Source organism: Anabrus simplex, chromosome 12, assembly GCF_040414725.1.
Source record: "Anabrus simplex isolate iqAnaSimp1 chromosome 12, ASM4041472v1, whole genome shotgun sequence".
Lineage (NCBI taxonomy): Eukaryota > Metazoa > Arthropoda > Insecta > Orthoptera > Tettigoniidae > Anabrus > Anabrus simplex.
The window spans coordinates 45,826,890-45,852,513 of record NC_090276.1 but is presented as its reverse complement, the minus strand read 5'-3'; the positions used below and the strand labels follow the sequence as shown (position 1 = coordinate 45,852,513).

The 25,624-nt window shown below is 42.2% G+C and overlaps 1 protein-coding gene across 1 annotated transcript in view; it reads right to left on the bottom strand.

Annotated features, from left to right (window-relative positions):
* Window positions 1-518: 518 nt before the first annotated feature.
* LOC136884130 (uncharacterized) overlaps window positions 519-25,624 on the bottom strand; it is a 50,280-nt gene continuing 25,174 nt past the window's right edge. Inside the window, exons 2-3 of the mRNA XM_067156171.2 lie at window positions 2,926-2,999; window positions 519-1,731 (exon numbers count right to left, since the gene is read on the bottom strand). Coding sequence (XP_067012272.1) covers window positions 519-1,731; window positions 2,926-2,999 — 1,287 coding nt within the window. The remainder of the gene's footprint in view (window positions 1,732-2,925; window positions 3,000-25,624) is intronic.

The window sequence follows — 25,624 nt, the reverse complement described above, 5'->3', positions numbered from 1 at the left end:
AATGCACATGATCTGGTTACGAACGTTTGCAATCTTAAAGAATCATTTTCAAGAATGCAAGATGCCTCAAAAAAGAAACTTTTGCCCATAGTTCTGGCAATTTTCTTGTTACCGGCCGGCGACTCAAACGTAAAACAGGACCAACTTCCGGCTCGACTGTTAACCAATAGGATGCTTGCTTCGTAAGTAAGGGAGTCCACGTGGTGTGGACTTCAAAAGCGTACTGAACATTCACGAGGAAATTGTGAGAACTAGACCTCGTTTGTGATCAAAAGAAGCCAAGAATTGCATACAGGGAGAATAAGAAACTCCGACTAATTCCTACTCAGACTGAATCATTCTCCCTTACTGGTATTGGAAGGGTTTTGAAGCACCTTGCATTGCAATTTCAACTCATTAAAAGTAAATTATTTACATAATATACATGGTATATATTATTTTAAAAAATAGTAACATGGTGAGCGATATTATGACTAAATAACAATTTTGGTTTCACGAACTGACATGTCCATTATGGCCTATTGGTTTGGGAACTGCCAACCACCGCTTCCCGCACTTTGTGCTGGTGGAACAATCTGTCGCTGTGGTACTGGTTGACTGTTCCAGGTAACTTTCTGCTGTGGTGCTACTCCAGTGCTGGCACTTCTTTCCCAAGCTACTCTTTGTTGCTGTTGCGACGTTGCTGTGTTATCATTCCTGTCAAGGTTTCTCCCCGCAGTGTCTTTACGATCCCATCCTCCATGCTCAGGAGGATGTGGTTCAGGAATAATCACCCATTCATGGATCCACACTGGCTTCCAGACTTTCTTCCAAGCTGGAACCCATATCTTCTTCCAAGCTGGGACTTGAATCTGTTTCCATGCCTCTTTCCATTCTAATTTCTTTGAAGGTACCCAGATTTGTTTCTTGCTTGGTTTCCACACTTGAATCCATTCTTCTTTCCAAACCAATTTCTTCGATGGTACCCAGATTTGTTTCTTATCTGGCCTCCAGATCTGTAACCAAGCCTCTTTCCATACCAGTTTCTTAGAAGGTATCCAAATTTGTTTCTTCTCTGTTCTCCAGATCTGTTTCCATTCTTCTTTCCATACCAACTTCTTGTCTGGAATCCAGATTTGTTTCTTAGCAGGCTTCCAATATTTCTTCCAGATTGGTTTCCATATAACCTTCTTCTTCCAAAGTCCATGCGATGTGTATTCCCATCCTTCATGATCTTTACCGTGTGATTTTTCTCCTGGGACAAATACTTTAATTAGTTCTGGAACCCAAATCTTCTTCCACGCTGGCACTTGAATTTCCTTCCAGGCTGGGATGGATATCGGTTTCCACACTGGTTTGTATACTTTCTTCCAGTCCGGAACTTGAATATCTTTCCAACCTGGAATAGTTGTTGGTACCCACACAGGCTTCCACACTTTCTTCCAGTCAGGAACTTTAATTTCCTTCCATGCTGGAATTTGAATTGGCTTCCAAACAGGTTTATATACCTTCTTCCAATCTGGAACCTTAATTTCCTTCCATGCTGGAACTTCAATATGTTTCCATACAGGTTTGTAATATTTCTTCCATGCAGGTTTCCAAATCTGCTTGGAACCCGTCTTCCAGACTTTCACCCAATCCGGCTTCCAGATCAGTTTCTTCTTCCAATAGCCCTTGGGTTCTGGGTCGTGATGGTGGTGTTCCTCTATTGGTTCATCGTGCCAACCAGGGTCACCGCGCGATTGAGCAAACCTGAAAAGAAGAATAAGGTGATAAGTATACACATATTTGAATTATTCTAAACGGAAGTAGTGGAACCAAAATGTGCGCCAAACTTTGGCAAGGGTGTCGCATCGGAGATGTCCTCAGTACTGAGAAATGATCAAATAATAACATTCGCATTAGACTAATACATTTTGGTAGAGTATACGTCTATAATTTCGTTCCAATTCTAGATATCACCCTGTGGGTGGGAGTGGTAGAATAACAACCACGATATCCCCTGCCTGTCATAGTAGGCGACTAAAGGGGGGACCTGGGGCTCTTAAATTGTGAGCGTGATTTGGCGACCACGGGGCCCTTAATTGAGTCCTAACATTGCTTCCACCAAGTTCGACAGCTGCAATCGCTTAAGTGCGGCCAGTATCCAGTATTCGGGAGATAGTGGGTTCGAACCCCACTGTCGGCAGCCCTGAAAATGCTTTTCCGTGGTTTCCCATTTTCACACCAGGCAAATGCTGGGGCTGTACCTTAATTAAGGCCACGGCCGCTTCCTTCCCAGTCCTAGCCCTTTCCTGTCCCATCGTCGCCGTAAGACCTATCTGTGTCGGTGCGACGTAAAGCCAATAGAAAAAACATTGCTTCCACTTACTTGTACCAGGCTCCTCACTTTCATCTATTCTATCCGACCTCCCTTGGTCAACTATTGTTTTATTCCAACTCCAATAGTATTAGAGCACTCGAGGCCTAGGGAGTCTTCTCCTGTGGGTAGGGGCGGTAGATTAACACCCACGGTATCCCCTGTCGTAAGAGGCGACTAAAAGGGGCCCCAGGGGCTCTGAACTTTGGAGCGTGGGTTGGCGACCACGGGGCCCCTAGCTCAGTCCTGGCATTGCTTCCACTTGTGCCAGGTTCCTCACTTTCATCTAACCTATCCGACCTCTCTTGGTCAACTCTTCTTCTTTTCCGACCCCGACAGTATTACATATGCAGGCCTAGGGAGTCTTTCATTTTCATGCCCTTCGTGGCCCTTGTCTTCATTTGCCCGTTACCTTCATTTTTCGAAGTGTCGGACCCCTTCCATTTTTTCTCTCTGATTAGTGTTATATAGAGGATGGTTGCCTAGTTGTATTTCCTCTTAAAACAGTAACCACCACCACCATGGGAACGTAAGTAGTATAGAATGTTTGAAAAGGAAAAGTGGAATCAAAGCTAGTTTGTACTTACTGAAGCTGTTGAGCGCCGTCGCCAATCGCTTTGCTGAGTACGATCACCACTTGTAGTAGTACCACGAGGGCAACCTAAGAACAGAAAGAAGAAGAAATCACAATATTGAAGCAGATTCAATGCTTTATACAACTTACTGAACATACCATTGTTGAAACTAGTATCCAGAATTAAAGCGACAGGCGGAAATTCTTTTCGTCCTCTTGTCATTTTGACTATACAATCAGGGGATAGTAACATGTAAACCAGGGCTGTCCAGTCTTTTCATGTACTGCGATACATCTGACTTATAGATATCGAAGTGCGTGTTCCATCGATAAGAATATAGTAACGTGTAGGTTAATATTGACTAAATATTTTTAAAGCACTTGCAGCACAATGCTCCTTGCCACGATACAATCCTCCTGTGGGTGGGGACGGTAGAATAACACCCACGGTATCCTCTGTCTGTCGTAAGAGGCGACTAAAAGAGGCCCAGGGGCTCTGAACTTTGGAGCGTGGGTTGACGACCACGGAGCCCTTAGCTGAGTCCTGGCATTACTTCCACTTACTTGTACCAGACTCTTCACTTTCCGACTTCTCTTGGTCAACTCTTATTCTTTTCCGACCCCGACGATATTACGTATGGAGGCCTAGGGAGTCTTTCATTTTCACGCCCTTGGTGGCCGTTGTCTTTCTTTGGCCGATACCTTCATTTTTCAAAGTGTCGGACCCCATCCATGTTTTTCTCTCTGATTAGTGTTATATAGAGGATGTCCGACTCGTTGGCTGAATGGTCAGCGTACTGGCCTTCGGTTCAGAGGGTCCCGGGTTCGATTCCCGGCCGGGTCGGGGATTTTAATCGCTTCTGGTTAATTCTTCTGGCTCGGGGACTGGGCGTATGTGTCCGTCCCAACACTCTCCTCATCATGTTCAGACCACACACTACACCACCAAACACCACAGAAACACGCAATAGTGATTACATCCATCCATATAGGGTTGTTGTCAGGAAGGGCATCAGGCCGTAAAACAAGGCCAAATCACATGTGCGAATCAGTTCGCAACCGCGGCCCCACAGGCGTGGGAAAGAGCGGTAGAAAAAGAAGAAGAGTGTTATATAGAGGATGGTTGTCTAGTTGCACTTCCTCTTAGAACAATAATCATCACAAATCATCACCTGCCACGATACAAACGGAATTCAAGTAAGAACTCGACGAAACTACCTGTTCCAAAGCAGATGCTTTGTAAGAATGTAAAAGATGGTGAAAAGGAAACTTACATTTGTCGACCTTCTTTGGTCAATTCTGCTTCTTTTCCGACCCCGAAGATATTAGCTTTGTGGGGCCTAAGGAGTCTTTCATATTCACGCCCTCCGAGGCCGTTGTGTTTCTTTGGCCGATACCTTCATTTTTCGAAGTGGCTGACCTCTTCCTTTCTCTCTCTCTCTCTCTCTCTCTCTTTTTTTTTTTTTTTTTTGCTATTGGTTTTACGTCGCACCGACACAGTAGGTCTTATGGCGATGATGGAACAGGAATGGGCTAGAAGCGGGAAGGAAGCGGCCGTGGCCTTAATTAAAGTACAGCCCCTGCATTTGCCTGGTGTGAAAATGGGAAACCACGGAAAACCATCTTCAGGGCTGCCGACAGTGGGGTTCGAACCCACAATCTCCCGAATACTGGATACTGGCCGCACTTAAGCGACTGCAGCTATCGAGCTCGGTTTTTTTCTCTCTTATGATTAGTGTTAATAGAGAATGGTTATCCAGTTGTACTTCCTCTTAGAACAATAATACTAGAAAGCTAGGGTCTGTTAAGTGTCTCCTTTTACTTCTTCAAGTCTTTCGCCTTGCACATCCTGACATGCTAATTATACTTGCGGTCACCACTGGGCTTTGCTTACTTCCGCCCTAGGACATGTCACTTGTTCTCTCCTGAGTGAGGTTAATATTACTTTCTTAGTTAACTGAGGCAAGCTTATGCCTCTCATCTTCCCCGTTGGCAGTATTTGTGGTTAATTTCTTTTAGGAAACAAAGCATCGGTTTTATCTACACAATTATAGAAAATAATAACAGTTATAAGAGAAAACATACCTAGTACATTACCCTTATGGTTATAGGACTTGAAAACCCTCTTACTGAAAGTGAAAGAGGAAAGTTTAAAGGCTGGACTAATGTTTAATGTCAAGAAAACAGAAATTATGGCAACTACACCTGTCAATTCATGGCATGTAGGAGGAGAAAAAATGGAGGTAGTCTCCGTTTTCAACTATCTTGGCTCACAGATTTCTGCTGATGGTGACTGTAGCCATGAAATGAAAAGACGATTGCTACTTGGTAGAAAGGCAATGACCAATCTTGACAATATCTTAAGGAGTAGAGACAACATTAACAACAAAGACCGTATAGTAAGGGCTATGTTTTTCCAGTTGTGATGTATGGATGTGAGACCTTGACCATAAGAAAAGCTGAACGCTGTAGAATAGACTCCTTTGAATTGTGGTGTTGGAGGGAAATTCTTAGAGTCCCATGGACTGCGAAGAGAACAAATAGGTCAGTTTTACAGCAAATAAAACCAGAGTGTTCCTTGGATGGTCTAATCCTGAAACAAAAACTAAGCTACTTTGGACACATCATGAGAAGACACAATTCATTAGAAAAGACCTTAATGCTGGGGAAAATCGAAGGCACAAAGAGAAGAGGGCGGCAAAGAATGAGATGGATTGATGGCATCACAGAAGTACTAAATTCCAGCTTGAAAAATCTTCGGGAGGCAGTGCAGGACAGAATAAATTGGCGTATTTTAGTTCATGGGGTCACGGAGAGTCGGAATCGACTAAACGAATAGAGAGAGAGAAAGCAATTCACATACTTAAAATGATATCGTACGGCAAAACCTCGATAAGACGTTCCCGTTTGTACGATATCCCGGATATAACGCGCTTTATGCTCAGTCGGTAGACATTTCCTACAAAAAGCCATTATAAAGTACCTCATTATATCGCGCTTCGTTCCGCTTCTCTTACGACCTGGACGGTGTTAACTTTACGAAGCCTCTTCATTTTCTCTCATGATTATAATTAATAGAAGTTTATTATCCTGTTGCATTTCCCTTCCGGCAGGCATCCCCCCACTGGCATACATTAGACTGTTTAACATATTTCTCATCTTGTCTTTGTGGTCGTGTTAGGCTCATCCATCTAATTGGCCGCGATCTCTCAGAGATGCATCCATCAGAGAAGAAATGCATCTACACTAGGAGACTTGCCAACAAGATAAACAGAGAAAGCTGACATGTAAGCTGGCAAAGAAAGTATTTCTTACTCATATGTAATTAATCAAATCAAAGGCCTTCACTGTCTCCTTACCCACTTGAATGACAACCTATACTATAATCTATATTACTCCTTCTGGGTATCCAGGTAAAATCTCCTTTCGGTACGTTCTGCAGCCAGTCTTTTACTTCTTCCCATGTTTTCCCAATTTCAACCGGTTCCGCTCTAACTGTTCGCCTCAAGTGTTCCTAGGCCTTCCACGCTTCCCAGGGACGTAATGATATGATACGGGCCCGTCTTCCAAAATAAAAATTCCGGCATCCATAGAATGAAATGTAAAACTTATGAATAACTAATACAGTATAGACGTCATGACAGTAACTATAACTAGCGCAATATATTGTCAAATTATATAAATAAATGGAGTATTCATTATTGTAAGATTATGAAAAATGAATGCTTTTAAAGGTTTTATCTAACTGCCTCCGTGGTTTAACGACTAAGCTAATAAACTGCCAACGCAACTTTAAATTGGCCTTGTTGACTACAGGTGTGACAAACGGTTATTTTTGTGTAACTGCTACATCTGTCAGTGCTACAATAAAGTAACTGTGAAAAGTAACAGTTACAAATAACGTCCAACGTTACTCATCTTTTATTGGTCACGGCTTCAAGCTTGTCTCGTTACAGCTGTGTTGCGAAGTTCCATTCATTCACTCGCACATGCGCACACGCATCACTACATTGTCGAAAGTTGGTGCAGCAAAACACGCATTCCTATTTGCTATAAAGTTAACGAGAGGCAGACAACGGATGAAATGAGAAGATTTATTATCTATTTAATCGTATGGTGATTATAACTACAAATTTATAAGTCCAGGTCCAAGTGTTTCAGCCACTCTACAGCACTTTCTGAAAGATGAAACAGGTCTCTGGGGCTTCCGGAGTAGGCATGAATAGGGCAGCGCAGGATGATATAGTCCATGGACTGCTCCTCTTCATTGCATTCACACATTGGAGAATCCATCCAACCCCACTTACGGCGTAAGAAATTGCAGCGTCCATGCCCAGTTCTCAGTCTGTTGAGGCAACACCATAGTTTTCTTGGGATGTCGAATCCCTTCATTTTCAGGGTTGGATTTAGGTCATGAGCATTTGTTCCAGATGTTGAAATTGACCACTCATTCCGCCAGCTCTCGTTTAGATTAAAATTATTCCTCAAGAGTCGGCCGGCAAGTATACTTGCTGGTCTCCTAGATCGAAGTCGCCGTGGCGATGGGTAACAAAATTCCTGGTGAAGTGGTAATGAGGGAGATGACCCGATCTTCTTTGCTTCTCTCAGCAGAGCTTCCTTTCTCCTCAGGTGGGGTGGTGGGATATGACTAAGTACGGGTAACCAGTGGCGAGGTGTTGACTTTACAGTACCAGTTATGCAGTGCATAGTATCTTTCAACTTAGTATCCACTTCATGCACATGTGCACTTTCCAGCCATACCGGGGCACAGTACTCCGCTGCAGAGTAGACAAGACTGATACCCGTTAATCGTAAGCAGTCAGCCGAGGCTCCTCAGGAATTGCCACAAAGCTTGTGTAGGATGTTATTCCTTGTAGCGATTTTGTGAGAGAGCTTGGTGAGATGTTCTTTGTAGCTCAGAGTTCTGTCCAGTGTGACTCCTAGATATTTCGAGAACGGTCCCCCCTGTGGGTGGGGGCGGTAGAATAACACCCACGGTATCCCCTGCCTATCGTAGGAGGCGACTAAAAGGGGCCCCAGGGGCTCTGAACTTTGGGCCCCAAGGGCTCTGAACTTTGGAGCGTGGGTTGGCGACCACGGGGCCCTCAGCTGAGTCCTGGCATTGCTTCCACTTACTTGTGCCAGGCTCCTGACCTTCATCTATCCTATCCGACCTCCCTTGGTCAACTCTTGTTCTTTTCCGACCCCGACGCTATTAGGTTTGCGAGGGCTAGGGAGTCTTACATTTTCACGCCCTTCGTGGCCCTTGTCTTCTTTTGGCCGATATCTTCATTTTTCGAAGTGTAGGACCCCTTCCATATTTTCTCTCTGATTAGTGTTATATAGAGGATGGTTGCCTAGTTGTACTTCCTCTTAAAACAATAATCACCACCACCACCATCTGAACTTTGGAGCGTGGGTTGGCGACCAAGGGGCCCTCAGCTGAGTCCTGGCATTGCTTCCACTTACTTGTGTCAGGCTCCTCACTTTCATCTTTCCTATCCGACCTCCCTTGGTCAATTCTTGTTCTTTTCCGACCCCGACGCTATTAGGTTTGCGAGGGCTAGGGAGTCTTTCATTTTCACGCCCTTCGTGGCCCTTGTCTTTCTTTGGCCGATATCTTCATTTTTCGAAGTGTCGGATCCCTTCCATTTTTTTTCCGGCTGATTAGTGTTATATAGAGGATGGTTGCCTAGTTGTACTTCCTCTTAAAACAATAATCACCACCACCTTTCGGGAACGGGTTGTACTTTAGTTTCTCACCAAGGAATAAGACAGATGGCTCATAGTTTGTGAGTCGGTTGCTGAGATGAAAACATGAAGCCTCGTTCTTAGAAGCACTTGGGGTCAAACGCCAAGACTTGAAGAAAGTTCCCATTTTGACCAAGTCTGCTGAAAGAATGCCTTCTCCATCCTCAAAATTTCTGCTTTGAGCTACCAATGCAATGTCGTCTGCATAGATAAACTTAGTATCTGTGGTTGGTGGTAAGTCATGGATGTATAGGTTGAAGAGAACTGGGGCCAATACTGATCTCTGTGGCAGACCGTTATTTAATTTTCTTTTGCGACTTTTAGAATCACCTAGGAATACTACAAACTCTCTCTCACCGAGCATGCTGGAAATCAGGTTTGCATTTTCCAAGCAGGGAATTACTTCCAGCACGTCCGCAGGATTGTACCTATTGATTGCCCTGCACGTGACCCCCGGGTGGTGCTAAGCGAGCAACAGCGACCTAAGGTGATTGAATTGAACGACATAATGTATCAAACTTTTGGAAATAACGGTTCTGTTCAGAACCACTCAACAATAGACATTGGACCTTCAGTCCGTATTTACCAACTAAATATTGAAGGCTTAATGAGAAGATAACATAGCGTCTTTTCTGAAATCTAAAGGGGTGAGTTTGACAATGCCCCGATCAAGGATAGAAGGCAAGAAAACATGATGATCTGTCTGCCAAACCTGGACACAAACCGGTACAAAAGGATCGACTAAGTAAAATGAAGTAATGTTATGTTATCTCTAATATCAATATGGAAAGTTAGCATTCTAATTTATTGATGGTACAAGAAAAGTTATACGGATAAAACTTATAATAATATTGTAATGTAGGTAGCCCTGCGCGATGTCTGAGTCAACTATTACCCCTGAACAGTTGAATATGTCATAACAGTTTACACTTCAGTTACCGGATGACAGCAGCAACTTAAACAAATACACTATACAGTATATTATACACTATAGTGTATTTGACTTCAAGCAATCTCCTACGAAAGCGCTCTCACTTGGAAGACATGCGAACTATTTGCACTCTGAAGGTCACATTCTAGGTCTGTAAGCTGCTACTAGTGACAATTTTCACTTCTCGGTCACTGTTTTCACTAGTACGTTATTCTGTTGTCGTTACTCGGTAACCTGTTATTCTTGGCCTCGTTACATTTGTAACCGTGACAGGCATGTAACTGTGACAAAGTAACTGTTACGTTATTTTTCAGCCATCTCTATTGTTGACTCTTTGTTTTAGCCCAGTATTCCTTCATACGTAATGAATGGGTGTGTTTTCATTGCAGCGACAATTCATGTCTTTCTTTCATCATCCTCAAAACCCCGTGTGAGTGTATTTTTTCTGATTTCATCTCAGTCCAGTAGATTTGGTGATCCAAATTCTTTCACGTCATTATTTGTATGTCTGTGCCAGTTTGATTTAATGGTTTTATTCTCTAAGAATATGTCATTTCTGTGAGTCAATCTGTTTGAGACCATTCTTTCTAAGTGCCCCATGAATTATATTCCTCGCATGCGCATTTTGTCAGTAATTGTGGAGATTATTTTATATGTTTCTATACTCTGTGACCGACACTAGAGTCATTTATAATAATTTATTCGATTATACGAAAAAAATTAAATCAAAATCTGCTCGAATACAGTTTGAAAAATAATTCCACCATCTTGTTAACTTCGCGCAGAGAAAGCTCGTAGTTGACTGATTGTTACTACATCAAGTTATTGTTCGAATTATGCATTGTTGTAGAATAAATGTGCGAAAAAATTATAAGCAAATTTTGTGCATAATAGGATCTCAGGTACATTGCACATCAAGAAAGAATTATTTTCTGACGAAGACATGCTATTTTGATATCAGTTTTCATTACTGTACTTAAAAACCAAACCAAACACCATGGCGCAATATGCCCAAAGGGGCATGGTCTACTAACCGGCCACTGCTCAGCCGGAAGGCCTGCAGATTACGAGGTGTCGTGTGGTCAGCATGCCGAATCCACTCGGCCGTTATACTTGGCTTTCTAAGTCAGGGCCGCCATCTTATCATCAAATGGCTCCTCAATTGTAGTCACATAGGCTGAGTGGACCTCAAAGCAGCCCTCAGATCCAGGTACAAATCCCTGACCTGGCCGGGAATCGAACCCGGAGCCTCCAGGTAAAAGGCATGTACGCTACCCCTAAACCGCGTGGCCAGCATTACTGTAACTACTTTTAAATAATTTGGTGCAGGTCTTTTGCAAACAGCGTGTCGCGGTGTTGCTAGAACCGTTATCATCTTTAAACAATTATTCTGATTGGCATAGAAGCCAAGGAGACAATCCTCAACGTTTTGTCGGCTTTGCTAAACGGTTCAATCAATCAATCAATCAATCAATCAATCAATCAATCAATCAATCAATCAATCAATCAATCAATCAATCAATCAATCAATCAATCAATCAATCAATCAATCAATCAATCAATCAATCAATCGATCGGTCGATCGACCAATCAATCAATCAATCAGTCAATCAATCAATCATCCCCCTGTGGGTGGGGGCGGTAGAATAACACCCAAGGTATCCCCTGCCTGTCGTAATAGACGACTAAAAGGGGCCTCAGGGGCTCTGAACTTTGGAGCGTGGGTTGGCGACCACGGGGCCCTAAGCTGAGTCCCGGTATTGCTTCCACTTACTTGTGCCAGGCTCCTCGCTTTCATCTATCCTATCCGACCTCTCTTGGTCAACTCTTGTTCTTTTCCGACCCCGACGCTATTAGGTTTGCGAGGGCTAGGGAGTCTTTCATTTTCACGCCCTTCGTGGCCCTTGTCTTCCTTTGGCCGGTACTTTCATTTTTCGAAGTGTCGGACCCCTTCCATTTTTTCTCTCTGATCAGTGTTATATAGAGGATGGTTGCCTAGTTGTACTTCCTCTTAAAACAATAATCACCACCACCACCATCAATCAATCAATTAATACTGACCTGCAATTAGGGTGGCAGATTCCCTATCTGTTGTCTTCTTAGACTTTTCTTGCATGATTGCAAAGAAATTGGAAATTTATTGAACATCTCCCTTGGTAAGTTATTCCAGTCCCCAACTCCCCTTCCTATAAACAAATATTTTCCCCAATTTGTCCTCTTGAATTCCAAATTTAACTTCATATTGTGATCTTTCCTACTTTTAAAGACACCACTCAAACTTATTCGTCTACTGATGTCATTCCACGCCATCTCTCTACTGACAGCTCGGACCATACCACTTAGTCGAGCGGCTCGTCTTCTTTCTCCCAAGTCTTCCCAGCCCAAACTTTGCAGCATTTTTGTAACGCTACTCTTTTGTCGGAAATCGCCCAGAAAAAAAATATTTCGATATTTTCCACTTCTTGAATCAAGTAATCCTGGTGAGGATCCCATATACTGGAACCATACTGTAGTGGGGGTCTTGCCACAGACTTATATACCCTCTCCTTTACATGCTTACTACAGCCCCTAAATACTCTCATAACCATGTGCAAAAATCTGCACCCTTTATTTACAGTCCCATTTTTGTGATTACCCCAATGAAGATATTTCCTTATATTAACACCTAGGTACTTACAATGGTCCCAAAAAGGAACTTTCGACCCATCAACGCAGTAATTCAAATTGAGAGGACTTTTCCTATTTGTGAAACTCACAACCTGACTTTTAACCCCGTTTTATCATTATACCATTGCCTACGGTCCATCTCACAATATTATCGAGTTGATTTTGAAGTTGCTCACAATCTTGTAACTTATTTATTTCTCTGTACACAAAAAGTCTTACCTCTGATTCCACTTCTTTGTTCATATCATTTATATATACAAGAAAATATAAACGTCCAATCATACTGCCTTCAGGAATTCCCCTCTTAATTATTACAGGGTCATATAAAGCTTCGCCTACTCTAATTTTCTCTATTTTCTAGAAATGTAGTGTGACCGTGAGGCCACAAATGAAAGAACAGGTGTTGGTGCGGCTTGTGTCTGCTTGTCGGCGAGATGGGGTGCGCGCGACCTTGGGCAGGGGCGAGAACGAGTTTTTTTGTGCAGAGAGCGGCCGACTGGCTAACGGAATAAAAAGAAAAAAATGAAGGTTGGTGACTGGAAGAAGGAGGCCAGCGCGTGTCACTTGTAATTGCGAGGGATGACATAAATGAAATATTTGTAATATCTTTGGTGGCGACGTGCATAATTACGGAAGGCTTAAGGACTAAAGTAAAATAAACTGGATAAAAGAATAGCACATTTGGAGGATATAAATTAAAAACTGAAATTTTGGAATAATTTGCACGACCTTGTGGCTAAGATGGTGATGAAGTTGTAGATTCGTACAGTAGAAGAATTTAGCCCCTCAATTGACTTTACTTCCGTGTATGTGCACCAGACATGACATTTAAGTCATGTGATACGAATACTCGCTCTCACACACCCTCTGGCGTGTCTTGGATTATCACCTTCAGTCGCTCAGCGTGGAACGTCGCTTCACTCCTGTGCTCTACACGTCTGAAAATTGGATATAATTTAGAACAGTGCTGTGATCAGACGTCGAATGTGCAGACATTAATCCCTTAAAGTACGTGTCATTTCCAAAATACTGTTACGTGTGTGCTTGGAGCCTACTCTAAAACATTTTGTGTAAGTTTCAGCTTTCTTACGAGTGGACGCGGAAGACGTGGACGTGAATAAATTCCAGAAGAGGACGGAATCTCACATCATGGATTACCAGTGCTTCACCATGAGGTTCTAAACCTTTGACCATCGTTGGCGGCGCCGGGATGCAGATTCTTTCTTCCTGGCATGGCTGATTGAGAACCCAGACTTCCAGACATGAAGATTCATCTATAAGTTAAGTCGATTACGTCTCATTTATATCTGTTCTATGTAGTTTTGTTCTATCCTTTTCTTTTCTTAGTAAGCTATTTTGACACTTTTTATGGCAGTTTATTTGTTCGAATACGTCATAAAACTGACACATGTGACTATTTAATGACCATGTGGCCATGAATTTGACAGTGAAGGTTCTGACAGAGTTATCCATGTGTTATCGACACCATCTCTGCTTATTGAGTAAATTTCGTCACGAATATGAATTAGCTTATGTTTGATGGATTTAATGGTAGGATATTTCGTCCGTATTTTCTATATTTTCCTTGTATTTTGAACTTCTACTTGTACCTCGTGTCTGAGACAACGTGTCATCGGGATATTGAGTCCGAATTCTATGTGCGAATTTAATGTGGACATGTGCATTGGAAGCATGTGATAATTAATTGGATGTAATTAATCATCGAGACACTTTTAAGTGGATATTGTGTATTTGTAGGACGATGGTAGGTCCTGATATTTCACGGCTACATATTTGAGATTAAGATGCGACAGGTTAAAGTCGTTATTGTGGTACATTGTACGTATAGAGTATATGGAATAATTGGCATGAATCTTCGCGATACTGAGCTTTTCACATGTTTATTGATTATTCGCGATAAATGCAGTGTAGCCTAATATTAGTGTCTTCTGATGAAGAAAATGAAAGTCCATGTTTATCGATGTACTTTTAATTCGTGGGAATATCCCAAATTTTCTCAAGTAATCCAGTAATTTCAATCTCAAGGTACAGATGAATGTTCGAGAAGGCCTTAGGTCTAAAGAACAAGTCTTCGACGAAATATCTAAATAATGTCTGATTCATGATTATACCAGCTCATTCGTTGATGTAATTTTTACTCTCATGTGATAACCCAATCTTGCTGTAACTCAATAAATTTGTTAATAGGAGAGTAAAACGGTTGATCGACACTCGTCGACATGTACATAGTGTAGATATTTTCTTCTTAGTACTCACAGTCTTCTTACCAATTTCTGTAGTTAGCTGTAGAAGTAGTGATTTATTAGTATTTAGAGGGTTATTTTTTTTATGTGTTCTATTCTGAAACATGTGACACCGATATTATCGATTGATAATGGACAGGATCTCCACGTGGATGGTATTATCTCCATTTATTTACATTTGCAAGCCCGAGAGGCGTTTTATTTAGTTTAATCATTGATCAAATACTTAACGTTCAATATAAATTCTCACGAAAGGAGATGTGAGATGACGTGAACAGGTATATCCGACGTCTCGGATTAACTTAGAGAAAACCAAGGCAAATTCAACTTTTCATTTTATCGTAAAGATAACGACTGTAAATTTTATTATTTTGTCATAAGTGTTAACTTTTTAAATCTTGGTTATTTCTTTATTAAATTCGTTCTTACAATTATTGCATTTTTTCCAGATTATCGATGAAGGCTTGGCCCAGACCTCATTTTTCTGAATGAAAATTTTTTAATTCAACTTTAAACAAATAACTTAATAACTTTGAAGACGATAAATAAATAAATTTTTACAATGTCAATACTCTGTTAGAATGTCAGGGAAACAACTGCCGTGTACCATCCCATTTGTGTGTGCCTAGGTTTGTTACATCAAGAGCCAGATAAAATTCCATAACGTAACGATCATAATCATAATCATAGCTTTCAGGATGGCCAATACTGCATTTAATTGAATAAAAGTGTCATATTTGTTTTCTACTTGGAACGCACTCATTTGATGAACCCTATGATAAATCCTGCCACATTCATTTATTTTATAAGCCTACAGCCACCGAACTGAGCACCCCTGGGGTGTCTCGTGTTCGATGACTGACTAGGACGGGCACAGTAGTTACCGATTCAGTCACCCTTTTGTCTAGTCCAATTGTTCATAGCCACTCAGCATAGACTCATTTGTCATAACAATGCTCAAAGTTTTTGTTTGTATATGGTTATGGATCTTAACATCTTCACCAAGACTTTTTTTAAATACAATTTGAAGTACCAATTATGTAATATTACATATGGTAGCACAAACTGCATGTTTTAGATATTCTTTGTCATCACGACAATATGAAAAATGCTGCAAAATACCACAAACTACGTACTTAGCGTTCGTAAATCTATAAAAAAAACATTGAGTAATATTCACTGGACCAAACTATTTGAGATTTTGAAGGTAATCGGGATCAGATACCGAGAAAGAAGAATTATGTACAGTTTGTAAAATATCCGTTTGCAAAGATAACAGTCGAAGGCTATGAAAAAGAAGCAGCAGTCCAGAAAAGAGCGATGCAAGGCTACAGTTTGTCCCATCACCCTTTCAATGTTTAGCAAGCGGTAATGGAAATCAAAGAGGAATTTGCAAAGGGAATCACAATCCAAGGAGAAGAAATCAAAACTCTGAGATTTGCTGATGATATTGTTCTTCTATCTGAGTCTTCAGAAGATCTGGAGAAATTGTTGAATGGTATGGACACAGTCTTGGAGAATGAGTACAAGACGAAAATAAACTAATCCGAAACAAATGTAATGGTGTGTAGATGAACGAAGTCAGATGATGCAGGGAATATTTGATTTGGAAATTTTAAAGGGACTAGATAAATATTGTTACTTGGGTAGTTAAATAACTAACGATAGCAGAAGGAAGGAAGGAAGGCCTTTCTTAAGAAAAGAAATCTATTCACTTCGAACATTGATATAGGAATGTTATTGAATATTTTCCTCTGGAGTGTGCCATAGTATGGAATCGAAACAATCAGTACGTAGCTTAGAAAGAAAGGTAATAGAAGCATTTGAAATATGGTGTTACAGAAGAATGCTGAAAGTGAGATGGGTAGATTGAATTACGAATGATGAGTTACTAAATTAAATTGGAGAATGATGTGGCGAAATTTGACCAGAAGAAGAGATAGAATGAATGACAGGACACATCTTAAGACACCCAGGACTTTCTCAGTTAGTTTTCGATGTAAGTGTAGGTGGTAAGAATGGCATGAATATGAAAGACAGATTATAGTAGATGCAGGATATAGTAATTACGTAGAAATTTAAAGGTTAAGCATCACACAGTCTATGGACTGATGACCTTAACTCTACAGCATCAGTTAGGTAGTGCAGAGTGAGTCGGCCGTTGCGATTATGGTCGCGTAGCTGTGAGCTTGAATTCGGGAGATGGTGGGTTGGAATCCCACCTTCGGCAGTCGTGAATATGGTTTTCCGTGGTTTTCCATTTTCACTCCCATGTTTGCGTCACCGAAAACCGTCAGTGTGTTATTGCGACGTTAAACCACGAATTATATAAAGTTATGCCGTAAGATTGACAATTATTGTTTGGGGGCCATGACAATGAGCACCTTGAACTCTTCTTGTACCTTCTCCCATTTAAAATACGGTCTCTTTGACATTTCAATTACCTTAATAATATGCTTCTTGTTTTCTCTTTGACGAACAGGGAAAAGGATGGTTTAGGCACGTGCCAAGAGACTTTCACTAAATGGTAGCACAACACCCATTCTCATTAGCGTCCATCGCTTGTGGGTGGAAGAAAGTTTGGGGCGGCAAGTGAAAAAAAAAAGTGAGAACCGGTTAATGAAGGAACCTCACGCAACTCCTAGCGGAACAGATCTTTAGAAAACATACGTCTCAGATCTAATACTTGTGAGATAACTCATCTTCATAACACGGTAATATAAAAGTTATAGTTATTGATATTCCCTTAGAATCACGTGATAATAAGCCTGTAGTAAGGCGACTTCGAAGACGAAATCGCAGTGAATACAAGAATCGACAATATAATATTTTCCAGTCCTTCGAAGAATGAACGTGTGGGCACAGATCGGCTCAACGATCTGCGCTCCAGCTAGGAGCAGAGTTCAGCCTAGCAGCTGCTTGTACAGCTCTCAGTTACAACTATAGCTCATTCCACGTTCAGAAAACAGTGTTGCTCTTATGGATCTACAAGGAGACAACCATAATTTCTCGTGATTAAGGGATGTTATACTGTACTTTGTAATGAATTATGAAAGATAGATAAAAAGCATGAGGCATTTTTGTCCGTGAATTATTAAATTAACTACATAACATTTTCCTTTTCAGAAATATATTCGTAGGGAGGAAGCACAATGGCAGGAACAGCCATGGCTTTGTTGCCCTTCTTTCCTGCATTTTTATTCTTCTGTGTTGCTCTGGCACAAGCATCGTGTAGTCCCTCACTTTGTAAACCGCCGGCAACTCACTTCGGTAGTGAAGTCATCTACAGTATTTATTTGTTGCGTGTGTGTTTTTAGGCTTTAAATCAGTGCAGACTTTTCTTGCGTTGAGTGGTATTTGTGTGTTTTCTATTATTTTCGTACTGTACAGAAGTTGTTACTAAAGATTTTGGTTTTGTGTGCAGCGATACCTCATGGCATAACTTGTACTAATAAACAAATGCCGTGTGTTTTATTTGTGCTTGGGTTTGTGTTGTTATTTAGCTGTTCCTTCTTAAATGCATTTTAATTTTACCACTTTTTTCACTGCCTCATTTAATTTTTACTGTTCTTTTTGTGAGCGATACGACAGCACAGTAGTACCCCGCGTTGCCTGAGGAAATTTATTAAATGCATTAAATTAATACCTCACCCCTTGAGCCTATAAAATATATTATTTTTTTATATTTTCTCCCCCAATCTGTCTGACACTTCAATACTGAGGTATTTTATGTGCCGTAGTTTACTTCTAATTCTCTACACACCGAGCTCGATAGCTGCAGTCGCTTAAGTGCGGGCAGTATCCAGTATTCGGGAGATAGTAGGTTCGAACCCCACTGTCGGCAACCCTGAAAATGGTTTTCTGTGGTTTCCCATTTTCACACCAGGCAAATGCTGGGGCTGTACCTTAATTAAGGCCACAGCCGCTTCCTTCCCACTCCTAGCCCTTTCCTGTCCCATCGTCGCCATAAGACCTATCTGTGTCGGTGCGACGTAAAGCAAGTAGCAAAAAAAAAAAAAAATCTCTACACCGAGCGAGGTGGCCGTGCGCGTAGAGGCGCGCTGCTGTGAGCTTGCATCCGGGAGATAGTAGGTTCGAATCCCACTATCGGCAGCCCTGAAGGTGGTTTTCCGTGGTTTCCCATTTTCACACCAGGCAAATGCTGAGGCTGTATCTTAATTAAGGCCACGGCCGCTTCCTTCCAACTCCTAGGCCTTTCCTATCCCATCGTCGCCATAAGACCTATCTGTGTCGGTGCGACGTAAAACCCCTAGCAAAAAAAAAGAAAAAGAAAAAAGATTCTCTACAAACCAAAACTAGGCTCTGCAAATCCCCATCCCCGTTAGTTCATACAAATAATTTGCAGCTTAGTTTCTTCAAATTTTTATCTTGAACTCAAATACTGAAACTCACAAATTTATATGCCGGCGTTTGTCCGTTATGGTGTTGAGCAGAGTCGCTCGATGTGGCAACCCTGTTGTCATAAGAACAATAGTGTTTTCTTAACATGAAATTAACTATAGTGAAGGGGCGCGTATCTGAACAGATTTAAACTTTTAATAGTTTTATTATGCCTAATGTCTAGTTCTATTTGATTATGGTGAAGAAAAAATAAGTCATATTATTTACAAACATATTATGCTACAAAAATACATTTAATTATAATCATTTCATTAGGTTAATCGTAGGAAACAAAATTAATTATTTTGGCATGGGATAAAAGGCGTGGTGCTGGTCTTTCGAGTTGATTCGCTATAGGCGACCTGCGCGTGTGTGAGGATGAGGCCCTACCTAGGACGAATTCTAATAATGAAGACGGCACACACACCCAGCCACAGGGCCAGAAGAATTAACTAATAAACTTTAACAGCCCCGACCCTGTTCTCACAGACCAGGCCTCTTCGGAGACCATACTGTATTAATTCAATTATTATTATGCGTGAATGGTCCCTTTCGGAACACACGAAGCTTTATTTATGATTTTTTTCGCGGAGGATCCAGGATGCTTTCATCTGTTCACTAAAGATCCTCTTCCTTTCTTCCGTCCAATTGGTACCTGCTCTTTTTGGTACTTCATTCTCTGGAGTAACTTCCAACTTGTCAATTTTCTTTCTATATATATTTCGATTCAAAATTTTTTCAGCTTGAATTTGTGCGTTCTTCATGTCCGCTTTTATTTGTTGTATCCAACAGAAATTCTTCAGTTTATCAACTCGCCGGGCTGAGTGGCTCAGACGGTTGAGGCGCTGGCCTTCTGACCCCAACTTGGCAGGTTCGATCCTGGCTCAGTCCGGTGGTGTTTGAAGGTGCTCAAATACGCCAGCCTCGTGTCGGTAGATTTACTGGCACGTAAAAGAACTCCTGCGGGACTAAATTCCGGCACCTAGGCGTCTCCGAAAACCGTAAAAAGTAGTTAGTGGGACGTAAAGCAAATAACATTATTAGTTTATCAACTCTTTCAAGAACTTGGTGGGTTAGTCTGTTTTCTGGAAGCCTCTTAACATGTCCATAAAATTTTAGCCTTCTTTTGCTGAGGTCTGCCGGAATATTAGATCATTTTTCTGTGGATTTCCAGATTTGGAGGCGGTACCTTTTTCCGTGTGTCTTCGTCCTAAAATTTTCCTCATGATTTTTCGCTCTTTATTTAAGATATTCTCCAGCTCGCCCTTTTTATGAAGCGTTAGAGTTTCCCCTGCATATAAAGCCTCAGGTTTGAGTACAGTATTCGCAATGTTTAATCTGTATTATTATTATTATTATTATTATTATTATTATTATTATTATTATTATTATTATTATTATTATTTCTTCTCTGGGGCCATCGAGTATCACGTTAAGTCTTGTTACATTTGACAGTTAACTTTGCTTTCTTATGGGCCCAGAATTCCCTCATTCTTTCTGAGTGAGCCTGCTTGCGTTCCTCTGTCCAAGGGACACCGTGTCTTGTTTTCGGTTGTTCGTTTCCGTTTAACCCGTTCGTCGCTTTCCTTTTCCAGAAAAAAGACTTGTGTCAAAGGCGTCTTCCGGTTTGGTCTGTAGCACTTGAAAGTCTTCTTTGGTGTTTCTAAACCAAGGTATCGTGGTTTTAGGTTTTGAATCAAACAAGTGAAAGATCTGTTTGGTCAACCTGTATCCGTCTATTTGTTTGAGGTAACCGTAAAATCATGCCCGTCTTTCTCGGATCGTGTCTCTAATTTTCTCTATTTTGTTGGATCCTTTTTGCGGGATGTCATTCTTGGTAGTTGGATCTCACAAAACTGAAAATCCACAGCCTGTTTCTAGTCATTCGACCGGGTCAGGAATGGAATGAATGAAGCCCCCATCTAGCGGCGAGGATAGGAATTGTGCCGGCTGCCGAAGCCTATCGCACTCCTCTGGGGCAATGATTAATGAATGACAGATGGAATGAAATGATGGTGGAGAGTGTTGCTGGAATGAAAGATGACAGCGAAAACCGGAGTACCCGGAGAAAACTCCGCTGTATCCAGCACAAATCTCACATTGAGTAACCTGGATTTGAACCATGGAACCAGCGGTGAGAGGCAGGCGCGCTGCAGCCTGAGCCACGGAGCCTCAGTTGAATCCCATGATACCCCTGATTATTCTGCGCACCTTTTTCTCCAGTTCTTCGAAAAGTCCTTTGTTGGCATTTAGGAATAGGGTTTCGGCTGCATACATAACTTCTTCTTCTTCTTAATCTGTTTACTCTCCAGGTTCGGTTTTTCCCTCGGACTCAACGGCAGTGTCCTATAGCGCCATACTTTGGGTCGGGGGATACAACTGGGGAAAGGACCAGTACATCGCCCAGGCGGCCTTACCTGCTATGCTGAACAGGGGCCTTGTAGAGGGATGGAAAGATTGGAAGGGACAGGCAAGGAAGAGGGAAGGAAGCGGCCGTGGCCTTAAGTTAGGTATCATCCCGGCATTTGCCCGGAGGAGAAGTGGGAAACCACGGAAAACCACTTCCAGGAAGGCTGAGGTGGGAATCGAACCCAACTCTACTCATTTGACCTCCCGAGGTTGAGTGGACCCGGTTTCAGCCCTCATACCATTTTTCAAATTTCGTGGCAGAGCCGGGAATCGAACCTAGGCCTCCGGGGGTGGCAGCTAACCACACTAAACACTACACCACAGAGGCGGACTGTATTATTATTATTATTATTATTATTATTATTATTATTATTATTATTATTATTATTATTACCAAGAGAGGAAAGGGAAAATCCATAGAGGACCTGATAACGAAAGAACCCCAAGACTTCGTAAATCTAATGCCTTCGTGATCTAACGAGCAGAAGACGACATCAAGAGAGGTCGGATAGTGATGATGATAATAATAATATTGCTTTCACGTCCCGCTAACTACTCTGACGGTTGACGGAGACACCGAGTGCCAGAAATTGTCCCGCAGGAGTTATTTTACGTTCCAGTATATCGACGGACACGAAGCTGACGTACTAGTGCACCTTCTAATACCATCGGTTTGAGCCAGGATCGAACCTGTCAAGTTGGGGTCAGAACGCCAGCGCCTGGACCGTCTGAGCCACTCAGCCCGGCAAGGTCGGATAATTAAGTCAGTCTAGATAACGCTAGGAGTTATCGTTATTTAGAACACATGCCCGTATTATTTCTATGTATTAGACGGTCGCTTAATGTGGAACAAAGAAAAAATGTGGCAAACAAAAATATACCCCTCTATCCAATTAAGGACTGAGGTGGAGCCTGATATTACAGCGAATGCGAGTTTCTTTCTCAGACGAGTAGCGAACACCCAAGGAGCTCGCTAATCTTGAAGTCTTGTCACGGAATCTGTTTCACACGTTTGAACATTTCTGTCCTACTTTACTTGACGTCTCGCTTCAGCGTCAGCCAAGAATACTGCGTGTATCTTGATTGTGCGTGGGTGCAGGTTTCTCTTGAATATCACCCATCTACAATGCCGTGATGCATGTATGGAACGACAAGACACCTCTGACTAGCTCTATTTCAGTCTCACGTTCTCAAACCGTTTTACGTCTCCACTCTCTCTATTGTACATGGCCACGAAATTCCAAGTGAAAGAAAGCCTTTGCTTCTAGCTGGTCTCGAGACAGCATCCACCCAGATGCATTCAACTTGAGAGAGCAGAACAGTGCGCCCCGGATCCTATCAAGGTCGGTACTGTTTCCATTAGCTGGTCATTCATTCATTCATTCATTCATTCAATCAATCCCCTGTGGGTGGGGGCGGTAGAATAACACCCACGGTATCCCCTGCCTGTCATAGAGGCGACTAAAAGGGGCCTCAGGGGCTCTGAACTTTGGGGCGTGGGTTGGCGACCACGGGGCCCTCAGCTGAGTCCTGGCATTGCTTCCACTTACTTGTGCCAGGCTCCTCACTTTCACCTATCCTATCCGACCTCCCTTGGTCAACTCTTGTTATTTTCAGACCCCAACGGTATTACGTGTGGAGGCCTAGGGAGTATTTCATTTGCATGCCCTTCGTGGCCCTTGTCTTCCTTTGGCCGATACCGTCATTTTTCGAAGTGTCGGAACTCTTCCATTTTTTCTCTCTGATTAGTGTTATATAAAGGATGGTTGCCAAGTTGTACTTCTTCTTAAAACAATAATCACCACATCAATCAATCAATCAATCAATCAATCACCATCGAACTGCATTTAGGGCTGTAGCCTATGTGGCAGATGCCCAGTCAATATTGTTTACCAGCCTTTTCTTAAATGTTTTCAAAGGAGTTGTAAATTTATCGAACCTCCAAAAGACAAAGACAGACACACCTCCGTACAGGCCAAGAAGACCCTTGGAGGAGTGGAAGGTAAAGGATTCCACCATTGTTAACCGCGACACGTGATGGGGGTAGAGTGGTTAGCTCTACGCCCGGTCGCCTTTGCCCCCAGGAATTAACCTGGTACTCATTTGTTGTGTAGGCTGAGTGAACCTCAGGGCCATATGCACCTCTGGAAGTGGAAATCTCGTTTCTTAAATTTTTCGACTTCCTGGTGGGGATTCGAACCCACGTTCTTCCGGGCGAACCGAGCACGCTTTTACCGCCTCGGCCAGGCAGCCCCTTATCAAACATCCACCTTGATGCGTTCGATTTATTTCAGATATACCAAGGTTTAGCCATATTTCTCCCGCATTTGCTAGGCTTTCATGGCTACGCTTAAGAGAGCGACGAAATTTACACACTCTCTCCCTGTTACATCGTATACTGAACCTTAACACACCTGAATACCTTGCCACACAATTCCATTACCTAGCATCACCTTCTAGTATTCCTAGCAAATCATCATCCACCGCAGTACTAAGCATTCCCATTCACCGCTCAACTGGCTACAGTAGATCATTTATAGTCGCCGCCAGCCGAATTTGGAATTCCCTACCTGCTGAAATTAGGAGCGTGTCAAACCACCTCCGCTTTAAGAAACTCTGTCAAACCTGGTTAATAAAAATAATGATTTCTTATAACATAGTAGGATTAGATCATAGCTAAGTATTAGATTAATTAAAACATTTAATTGCTACCATAAGATATTAAACTGTAGATAATTTAGTGTATATTTAACTCTTCATGTAGGTGTATGTATGGTCGGACAGAATAGCAGGCTTCATAGCCTGAGTCCCGCCATATAAAACAAGACAATAAATAAATAAATAAATAAATAAATATAAATAAATAAATAAATAAATAAATAAATAAATAAATAAATAAATAAATAAATAAATAAATAAATAATTCCAAGCTCTAATTCTTCTTTCTATAAACGAATATTTCTTCAATTTTTCCTCTTGAATTCCGACTTTATCTTCATTTTATGATGTTTCGTACTTTTTTCTACAAGTTGCTTTACGTCGCACCGACACAGAGAGGTCATGTGGCGACGATGGGAGAGGAAAGGGCTAACAGTAGGAAGGACGAGGCCCTGACCTTAATTAAGGTACATCCCGAGCGTTTGCATGGTGTGAAAATAAAAAATAAAAACACAGAAACCCATTTTTAGGGCTACCGACACTGGGATTCGAACCCACTATCTCTCGAATGCAAGCACACAGGTGCGCGCCCCAAACCGCACGGCCAACTCACTCGGTTTTCATACCTTTAAAATCCTATTCAAACGTTCTCGTCTAGTTATGTTATTCCAAGCCATCTCTCCCCTGATCCCTCTGTGGGTGTGGGCGGTAGAATAACACCCACGGTATCCCCTGCCTGTCGTAAGAGGTGACTAAAAGGGGCCTCAGGGGCTCTGAACTTTGGAGCGTGGGTTGGCGACCACGGGGCCCTTAGCTGAGTCCTGGCATTTCTTCCACTTACTTGTGCCAGGCTCCTCACTTTCATCTATCATATCCGACCTCTCTTGGTCAACTCTTGTTCTTTTCCGACCCCGAGGCTATTAGGTTTGCGAGGGCTAGGGAGTCTTTCATTTTCACGCCCTTCGTGGCCCTTGTCTTTCTTTGGCCGACACCTTCATTTCTCGAAGTGTCGGATCCCTTCCCTTTTTCCCTCTAATTAGTGTTATATAGAGGATGGTTGCCTAGTTGTACTTCCTCTTAAAACAATAATCACCACCACCACCACGCCCCAGAGTCTCTCAACTTGGGAGCGTACGTTGGCGACCGAGAGGCCCTTAGCTTAGTCCTGGCATTGCTTCCACTTATTTCTGCCAGGCTCCTCACTTTCATCTATCCTATCCGACCTCACTTGGTCATCTCTTGTTCCTTTCTGAACCCGACGCTATTAGGTTTACGAAGGCTAGGAAGTCGTTCATTTTCACGCCCTTCGTGGCCCTTGTCTTCCTTTGGCTGATACCTTCATTTTTCGAAGAGTGTCGGATACGTTTCTTTTTCTCTCTCTGATTAGTGTTATACGTCCGCCTCTGTGGTGTAGTGGTCAGTGTGATTAGTTGCCACCCCCGAAGGCCCGGGTTCGATTCCTGGCTCTGCCACGAAATTTGAAAAGTGGTACAAGGGCTGGAACGGGGTCCACTCAGCCTCGGGAGGTCAACTGAGTAGAGGTGGGTTCGATTCCCACTTCAGGCATCCTGGAAGTGGTTTTACGTGGTTTCCCACTTCTCCTCCAGGCAAATGGTACCTAACTTAAGGCC